This window comes from Cibotium barometz, chromosome 55, assembly GCF_041138505.1.
Source record: "Cibotium barometz isolate CiBa-2024 chromosome 55, ASM4113850v1, whole genome shotgun sequence".
Taxonomy (NCBI): Eukaryota; Viridiplantae; Streptophyta; class Polypodiopsida; order Cyatheales; family Cibotiaceae; genus Cibotium; species Cibotium barometz.
In genome coordinates, this window is record NC_141100.1 from 9416079 (window position 1) to 9426116 (window position 10038).

At 41.6% G+C, this 10038-nt stretch overlaps 1 protein-coding gene across 1 annotated transcript; it reads left to right on the plus strand.

The window, feature by feature from the left end:
* Nucleotides 1-2713: 2713 nt before the first annotated feature.
* LOC147607344 (uncharacterized) lies at nucleotides 2714-5290 on the plus strand. The gene is made up of 2 exons (XM_086790708.1): nucleotides 2714-3377; nucleotides 4645-5290. The coding sequence occupies exons 1-2, from the start codon at nucleotides 2751-2753 to the stop codon at nucleotides 5182-5184; spliced, it is 1167 nt and encodes a 388-aa protein (XP_086646834.1). The 5' UTR covers nucleotides 2714-2750; the 3' UTR covers nucleotides 5185-5290.
* The last annotated feature ends 4748 nt before the right edge of the window (nucleotides 5291-10038 follow it).

The following is a 10038-nucleotide window of genomic DNA, read 5'->3' on the forward strand; positions in this document are numbered from 1 at the left end:
ACTGCTAAAAACAGGACTCCATCAAGTTCCTTAACGTGAGTATCCAACCTTGAAATTCCTCAAGGAATCTCCCAATTACAGTGAGAGTAGAGATACCTTACCCTTTTTATGTAGTCCCACATGGTTTTGCCATCTTTTTGTCTGACATTTGGTAACTGCTAAAAACAGGACTCCATCAAGTTCCTTAACGTGAGTATCCAACCTTGAAATTCCTCAAGGAATCTCCCAATTATCCCTTCATCAGAGAACTTGTCTCTGGCACTACAGTGAGAGTGGAGATACCTTACCATGTTGATGTAGTCCTAGATGGTTTTGCCATCCTTTTGTTTGACATTGTGTAACCTTGACATGAGTATCCAACCTTGAAGGCCACTTTCAAGACTTCAAAGGTGTCCATATCTTCTGTTTCCAAGGACCTCAACCATTAGCCAGCTTTGTTATCTAGGGTGAGGCCAAAGGCACTCACCTTGACTTGATCTTCCACATGGCCAAATGATTTGCATATTTGATTAAACATCTCAAGGTGTGGTATGGGATTGCCAGTTCCATCAAACTTGGTGATTAGCTTGGAGAGATGTTGGCTGGTTTATTTCTTCCTGCCTTGGCCCCTGTACAAGGTGGTGTGCTGGTGCTAGAGGCATGATACTAGCAATAGCAACCCCCCTCCCTATTTCCATGGATATTTTTAACATTTCAAGAGTTAGCCCCCGGCCATGGTGGCTGGAGCAAGTGCTAGTTGAGGAATATTAGGGGGTGAATAATAGGCCATTGGGGGTCTTTGTCTTATGGGAGGACTAGGTTGTGACTCATATGGCTCCATATGGTATATTGGATATACTCCTCGAGGTGGGTTTTATTGGTATATTGGTTCCCCAAGCTAATGTGATGGGGCTGGGTAGGCCCTCTCTCTCTAGTAGGACATCTCGGTCCCTTGGAGAGCTAGTTCTTATCCTAGGTTTAGCATTGGTCTTTGGGCTTGGTATGAATCAATCATTCCTGAGGCAGGCATGGCTCTCTAGACTGGTGGATGAGTCTGGGTTTGGTTACTTTCACTTTGCCCTATCTCCACTCTAGGATCTAGAGGTGGTGAGGACTCTCTTTTAGGTTGGTTTTCCATACCTCTATCCCTAGGGTGCACATGGCTCGTCTGATTGTGCGTTTCACATGATAAAGTTCCGAAGTCGTGAAGTAAGGCTTCTTTGGAAATGGGTAGAAGAAGTTGGGTCTTGCTCCATGATAGGTGGTCTATCCATGCACTGAGCCTCAGGTTCTCCTATCTCTAGGTCGTCATGTGAGTAACTTGTCCAATGTTGGGATGATCCTCACTCTCACTGGTGTAATCAAAGACTAACACCATTTGTCTCCAAGCTATTTTGACCGATGGGTATGATCTTATGAGAGAGGGAACGTTAGGAAGATTTATATCGTCTCATAAAGGCTTATTTTGCACCAATTTTATCAAGCGTAAGTGAAGGAATGTGTGGAATAGCCGTGTTGTTGGATCCCTTGTATAATGTTTCTATTTGTGAGTTTTTTTTTTGGGAATGGTACGCCAAGAGGGGAGAGGAGAAGAGAAGCCTAGGCTAATACCACCCACTCCATGCATATAGAACAATCAAGCAAGCAAGCATTCACAAACACAAGCATGCAACCACAAGCACAAGAGAGTGAGAGAGATAGAGAAAGCAAGACTCAATTGTGACTAATGGGATGGTCCCGTTTTCGTATTCCATAAAATGACTTAGATAAATTAGCTCACTTTTTACAACCATTTACAATTGGGAGCCCAAAATTGGCTTCCTAGCTCTATGTATATCTATCTAACTATGACCGACATTACACTAGCGGTCATCCCATATGTCTTTTTCAATAAGTGCTTAGCGTGGTTATAAAATGATAGATTACAAGAAGAAGAGTAGCAACACTTGAGAAATAATGTTAACCAGAGTGGTTAATAGTATCTTGAGTTGAATACGACTCTTAAAGATCACAAGGATTCAAAGTAATGCTAGCTTATACCTTTTGATGATTCGCTAATATCTACAAGTCCTAAACTTTGATCTTATGGAAACCCAAACCTGCACTGCTCTTGACTTTTGCTCAATAATCATAGAGAGGAAAAAGGTGATGCATGAACAAAGAGAAGAGCATGCAAGCATGGCCTCTACTATTTACACAAAACGGTGTATCGGAGTCACAAAAAGAAGAGAAATAATACAAAATATTGATGGATAGTTTGGTTCTAGAATTTTTTTTCCTTTGGGAATGTTTAGAATAATTCTTCTCATGCTCGAGGTCGCTGTCTTTAAATGAGAGATAAGCTAGAGAGAGAGAGAGAGGTCACATTGATTTATGCGTAAATCATAGATGTCACATTGATTGATAGTAGTTACGAGTAAATCAAAGGTAGTATGCAGGATTAGAATTGTTTTTTTTTTTTCCTTTTGGAAAGTTTAGAATAATTCTGCTCATGCTCGAGCTTATGGAAGACACACTATATATGTCGCTGCTCCGTGGCTACAGAAGTTGAAGAGAGAGAGAGAGAGAGGGGTCATAGATGCCACATTGATTGATATACGTGGTATGGAGGATTAGAATATTTTTTCTTTCTTTTGGAAAGTTTAGAATAATTCTGCTCATGCTCGAGCTTATGGAAGACGCATTATGGAAGACGCACTATATATGTCGCTGCCCAGTGCCTACAGAAGTTGAAGAGGGAGAGAGAGACAGAGAGAGAGAGAGAAGAGAGGATGGCAGCTGCGCAGTTGCTGATCAAAAAAGGTGAATTAAAGGCGGCTCCTCTGCTTGCGCCTTGCCGCCAGGGGCGGCGCTCCACGAATGGGCTCCGTGCCGTCGCGCCGGTGGCGTTGATGCAGGGCTACAATGCTGTTTTTGGGGAGGGACTGAATACAGCAGTGAAAGGGGAGACCCAAGTCTCGGGAGGCGATAGCTTTGTGAAGTGTGACATCTGTACCAGCAGCATGCAGCTCATCGAGTCCCTCCAGATTGATCAGGCCCTCTCTGTCAGCTTCTCTAGCTTTGGCAGCGTCTCCGAGAAGGTGCAATTCTTCCAGCAGCTGACCACCACCTCCAACACTACCCACATCGTTGTGTTCTCCCGCCACATCCAGGGCTTGGAGACGGTGACCAATGTGCAGGGACTGCGGCCTGAGGTTTCTCCGCCAAAGGACGATACCCAATTGGCAGATTTTGTGCAATTATATGGCGACAGCTACCTATCAAGCCGAATCACTGGTGGTGAGTACTATGCCGTGTACTCCTACTACTCGGACTCGCGGGAGGAGCAGTCCCGGCTGAGCGGCGAGCTGAGAGCAGCAGGAATCTTCTCTACAGTGAGCGTGGATGCATCCTTGCAGGTGATCTGTTGTTTTATGTTGGTTTATTTTTTTTCACGATTTTTGGGGCAAGCGCCCGAGAGAAAATCCACTCACACACCCATATATATGTACACGGTAACCGCAAGGCCCCCAAAGGGAAACACCTTAATTACCACCACACTAGGTTGGTAACTTGTTTTCCCTTTTAGAGTCAACAACCCTCATAAAATGGGGATTTCAATTCACGGCTTTGCCTAGCACACCGAACCACTAAGGTGGTGAAAGTGGCGTTGGCGTTGTACGCCTGGGGCAACAAGCTGTACACGTTAGCACACTGAACCACTAAGCTGACGAAGGTGGCGTTGCTTTAGACGTTATCCCATCTCAAAGCGCATTGACCAATCCTTGGAGGAGCTTTCTAGACGTCTCTTGGTGACGCACATATTTTTAAATTATATTGATAACTTTTCATGTGTATCATATGCTTCTTCGCTTGCACTTTTTTAGCATATCCGGCATGCTCCTGTATATCCTTGGTCGCCCTCTGGAATCCAACCATTGGGCCCTACAAAAGGACTCAGCATATATGTATCTTGGTGCGGGATGGGGGTCTCCGGTTCCTCCCCCAACCCTTCGCGGGCACGTAGGCCGTGCCCCCCGCTTTTGCAGGCTACGTATGCCTGCCTTTGGGAAGCTCTACATGCTGAACTATATCAAGGAGAAAAAGAAGGGAAAATGGGCTTCACACTCTTGGAACCTTCACAAATGACTTGGCAATGATCCCATAAGTCCAGTGTTGTGCTGGACAACAGTGTCTATATGCCCTTGGCCGGTTTGTAGACTCTTTTGCCGTCGGTGGACCGACCTTGATCAAGGGGGATTTATGGGGTCGACTGGTGTTGTGTTGCGTATATATTGCACAAGTAATATAAGTAAGAAATGAGTTAACCATGCCTTTGCAAGACCATGTGGTCCGTAAGGCCACAAAGACCCTATGGTCCATAACATATAATGCCACATATATGACTTGGAATGAGTGACAGAAGCTTATGTTTGTCTAGTATGTGTCCTGCGATCACCGCCATAGCCGCTCAAGACTTATGCATGCGTGGCGATTTGGTGATTATTTGAATGCTACAAATATGACACATATGGTGATTATATATACATTTGCATGGCACCGTACTGAGTTGCTCACAGAGTGAGCCCCTACACACTTGCATGATGCTTTGAGGATGGAGCTTCAGTGTTGATATGATCAGAGTAGTGACACTTATCCCAATCAGCATATTGGAATATTTTGCAGGTCAAGATCGAGCGTTTTAATTCATCTCAGACACGACGCATCCATTTCGTGCAGCGCATGTCCGGCGTAGCCAATCCCGAATTCCCAGCTCCCGAGAAGATGGTAAACTTTGCCTTAAAGTTCCCGTCGATGCAGCTCACAGCTCCGAAGATCATCCAGTGGACTGTTTCTGGCTATGAGCATGTTCCAGGCATAGGCAGTATGTTCAAACCCGTTGCGCGCAACCGCACCATGCTAGCGAGCCGGGAAACCTCAAACACCTTGAGCAAGTTGAAGGACCTACAAGGGAATATTGATGTTATTAACAAGGTGTACAGTCTCTATGGGGGCTATGGCGGAGACAACAAGCTCAACAGTGTGAAGGTGCAAGCAGATAATGACGAGAGCATGGTGCGAGGCTTGGTGTCATCATATGTAGATAATCCGACCAAGCCGCTAATCGTGGGTGATCGATTAGTACTGAAGTGGCATGCCATCCCTAGACTACACCGTGAAAACGTATCAAGCCATGAATGGAGGGGCTGGTGCTGCGGCGTTTGACGATGTACAGGATCCTAGAACATATATTCAGCGGCGCAAGAGGATCTCCGCCATACAACTACGCTATACTTGGAACCGAGTCAGCTGCTTGGAGGTCACCTACTCTGGTTGGAACATGGTAGATCAAACCCTTCACCATGGCAGTCATTGCTATGGGGAAAAAATCAGCCCCCTGCTGGTGGTGCTGCCTAGTCACACTGTCAAATCCTTCAAGGGCTTCCATAGAGCAGAACCACATGACACTTCCTCTACTACATTGATAAGGAGGCTTGATATATCACTCGATGATGGTTCTTGTATAAGTGGCGGGGACAGTTCTTATACTAATATTGAATGGAACCGCCCTGAAGGATCATTCCTCATGGGATTTAGAGGCCTTCTCTTTGACGGGGGCATTAACGCGCTTGATATCGTCTATGCTTCCTTCTGCCCTGCAACTTGGTCCTCATAATACTATTATATTATGCCCCCCTTTTGCTAAAAGCCAATCACATGTAACACAGTTGTACCATCTAAGACATTGACTATACTAGTCAATGTCTAAGAACGGTATTAATTTGCTAACAAAATATGTAACCAGATAATATAATATGACAGTTGTTTGTATTGCACCCAACTAAACTAAGGGATTATGGATATGTACAAGTAGCTTCAATATAATATGACAGTTGTTTGTATTGCACCCAACTAAACTAAGGGATTATGGATATGTACAAGTAGCTTCAACATACGGTATACTGTGAGTCTCTTCCGGGCCAAAGTATAATTGGAAACAAAGAAGTATCGTTGTTGAAAAGCCTTAGTTCTATTTTCTTGGTTGGTTTGTCACAATTAGTTAGAGGAAGAGAGAGAGAGAGAGACATACCACAAACACGATAACAGCAAGCATTGCTTACATCGGATAACCTTAAACAAGTCTTTTGAAATGAAAGAATAGCAATCGGGATGCAAGCAGAAATGCACACCGATATCAACAAACATTGATCAAACATACTGAATATAATAATAATTCATTCAAATCATATCATTCATATCTTTAACACGATAATGGTCCATTAGACCAAAAAATTTCCTTTTGAACATTCCTCTACGGGAATTTCAGTTAAGCAAGTTCTCAATTTGTCATCCCTTACCTTGATCTACTGAGTCAAGTGTTAACAGTAACAATTTGACAGCACAACCCACTAATCTCATAGTGATTTGCTGAATTCATTATCATCATTCTAGTCATGAATATCATCACAGGGACTCGTCCCATTCATCCTCATTGTGGTTTCGTTCAGATTATTATATTTCATCTAATTTCAAAAATCATCATTTTTCAATCAGAATCCAAATCAATTCATCCATTCTCAAACAGAATTAAAAATCATATCAACCACATTCGAAATCATCATCTGGATAGCATTAATACTTATAATTTCAAGTCTTAGATTTACTCGTATATACTGTCAGTAAAGAGCTGCAGTTATACTCTCGGTATATACGGGTAGTCACGACCCTTGGAATTCTAAGATAAATACCATCATGTCTAGGCTTCAAGCAAGTCAGGGATTCTAATTAATTGCGGTACTTACCAAATTACGAATTTCAGTTTGAATATCAAATTGTATGAATTATATCACACAATTATAACCTTTTTGTGTTTCTTGATAAATTTTTGACATATTTGTCTTCTCAGTTGATCTTTAATAACCAAATGCTCTGATACAAACTGTGAGATCCCCCTGTTCCCACCGAGCAACAGATTCGGGTACTAGCAGCGGAAGTAGCACTTCTCGCGCGGGAGAGGGGTCCCACACTCGGGGCCTCGCCCACGGATATCAGGACAAGAAACTAATCCATCGATTTATCCAAATCCGAACCTAGAAAAACTTCCTTTATCGGAAAGCACGGGTGATTCCACCAGGAAAACTTTTTACTCTAACGTAGTCAAGATCATTTCTGATCAAGCTGATCCAATTGCATCTTCAAGATACTTGATTAGATCAAGGAAAAAATTTGCACTTGGATCATTGGGATCAACGCTTTTTTCCCCATTCAAGAGGCACAGCCGTTGATTCCTATCCATAGAACAATTACTGTCCGGGATTTACTTTATCTATCGTAATAACAAAAGTTGAGTCTCGATTTACGGATCCATCAGTCCAGCCTAACCCCATCCGATCCCATGGGTTAGCCAACTGTCCAACCACTGTAGTGATGGGATCCAATTTGGAATTTGGTTAGGTTTTGTCCCGGGTACCAAGGAAAAGAGTTCCAAGGCCCCCTAGCCGGAAGTTCATGCAAACATAAAATTAGGCACACCACTTACACACCCAATATGAAATTGCCTTTTTCTTAGCATCAGCTAAGAAAACAATCCTTTAATGAAATTGCCTTTTTCTTAGCATCAGCTAAGAAAACAATCCTTTAATGAACTTGCCTTTTTCTTAGTATCAGCTAAGAAAAAGGCCTTTTTCTTAACATCAGCTAACTTGCCTTTTTCTTAACATCAGCTAACTTTAAAACAATCCTTTAATGAAACCATAGTACCACTGATCACAGTCTTCCAAATTATCCGGTTGATTCTCAAATTTTCCATCATTCCTTCATCAGAGTATCTATGGCATCATTGGCAACTAGAACGCTCACCACCTACCCACTCAGGGGCCTTTTCAATAGTTCCTAGCCCATAATACTCGGCAATATAATCACTTATAAAAATCAAGATGGACTCTCGTTGAAGATCAGCAAGATCAACCAAGAGATCCATAAAAAGAGCCATGGACTCATCCATTGAAGACCAGCAAGGTCAATCAACTAGATCCATAAAAAGAGCCATGGACTCATCCATTGAAGACCAGCAAGGTCAATCAACCAGATCCATGCCCGGTTTCAGAAAAACAACTCTTACTCCTTGTTCCAATATCTTCCTCGACGCACGCGTGGGTATCCTAGGCGACCCAGAGCCCGAGCACCATATGGTCAGCACCCTCTAGGATCCTTCGCAAGTGACCTAGCGCTTCACTCATAGGTCGCTTCCTTGGCCCCTCATCCACCATACCGGAAGCTCACCATTTTAATCGCACCGAGGCTGGTCAAGACCTCGGCCGACCTTGCTACGCGAGATGTCCTCCATTGACTCTCCGTCAGCAGTTGCAACTTTATCAGTTAGGTCTCCACGACCTTAATCACAAGATGGTCAAAATGCTTTCCCAGCATTCTTGACATAAAACAGTCATTTACAAACAGCATTTACAAACAGTCACAAAATACAGTTTCTATATTAACTCTCATTTTTCCACATTATCCCTCATCAATCCACATTCTTATTCCACATTCCCTTAATATGTACTCATTGTCATCCATTCATTCATATCAACGACACATTATTTCCCATACACATTCACCTTCATTATTCTTCATACACATCCATGCATACATCCATTTTCACATCCTTATTTATACATCCACATCCACATACATACATTCACATGCATACATTCCATCCTTATTTATACATACATCCATACATACACATCCACATGCATACATTCACATCTACATGCATACATACATACATCCACATACATACATCCATTTTCTCATTTCCATTCATATAAACCCATACGCCTTCTCATCTATTCTTTTTCATCACATCCATTCTCACCCTATCACAACCCATATTCGTCTTATCTCATCACATACACTTCTTATCTCATCCCATACACATCTTATCACATCTTAACTCTTCTTATCTCATCCCATACACATCTTATCACATCTTAACTATTCTTATCACATCCTAACTTATCTCATATGCATCTTATCACATCTCATACACCCCTTATCACATCCTAACTCATCTCATATACATCTTATCACATCCTAACTCATCTTATCACATCCTAACTCATCTCATATACATCTTATGACATCCTAACTCATCTTATCACATCCTAACTCATTTCATATGCATCTTATCACATCCTAACTCATCTTATCACATCCTAACTCATCTCATATACATCTTATCACATCCTAACTCGTCTCATATACATCTTATCACATCCTAACTCATCTTATCACATCCTAACTCATCTCATATACATCTTATCACATCCTAACTCATCTTATCACATCCTAACTCATCTCGTATACATCTTATCCCATCACATACACTTCTTACCTCATCCCATACACATCTTAACTCATCTTTTATGCATACCTCTATGCAAGAATTTCAATTGTGATAAAAGTAATACTTTTATAATAAAATATTTATCTTTTATGCATGCCTCTATGCACAGAATTCAATTATGCTAAAAGTAAATTTTTTATAATAAAATATTCATCTTTTATGAGATATTATGACTCTTGGAATCTCCACATACCTAGTTGATATGACTAAGGTTCAAAAGATAGTTAATGCAAGATGAAATATCTAGGAATTTAGAGTGGCCTTTTAACACTGGCACATGTGGTGGATAAGTTCAAATTCTCCAAAAATTTAGACTTGACATCCATAATCCCTTGATTATGAATTCTAAGGATATTACAACCATTAGTTTCCTGCAATATACCAAAGTGCCTAATTGCTAGGTACTTTTTCTATGATGTTACAAAAAGTAACATTTTCTTGACCATGATCTGAATCTTCCTATGTTGACAAACACACTTTAAGAGTCTAAAACTCCTGATCAGTTTCCATTTGTGTATCAAACTGATTATCATATTTTTTAGCAAACTACTTTGCTTCAATGTGTATAGGGTCACTGACCAGCTTCTCATGAGTGTTTTTTGTAGTTTGTTTTTGCTCTTGAAATCTGTATGCCCACTCTAGATCTTTCTTTTGCATCATATGCAGAAAGA

Excerpts from the sequence above, each read along its gene's own strand:
- LOC147607344 (XM_086790708.1), top strand. The coding sequence starts at position 2,751 with ATGGCAGCTGCGCAGTTGCTGATCAAAAAAGGTGAATTAAAGGCGGCT. Across the intron at positions 3,378-4,644 it reads GCGTGGATGCATCCTTGCAG|GTCAAGATCGAGCGTTTTAA; the intron begins GTGATCTGTTGT and ends AATATTTTGCAG.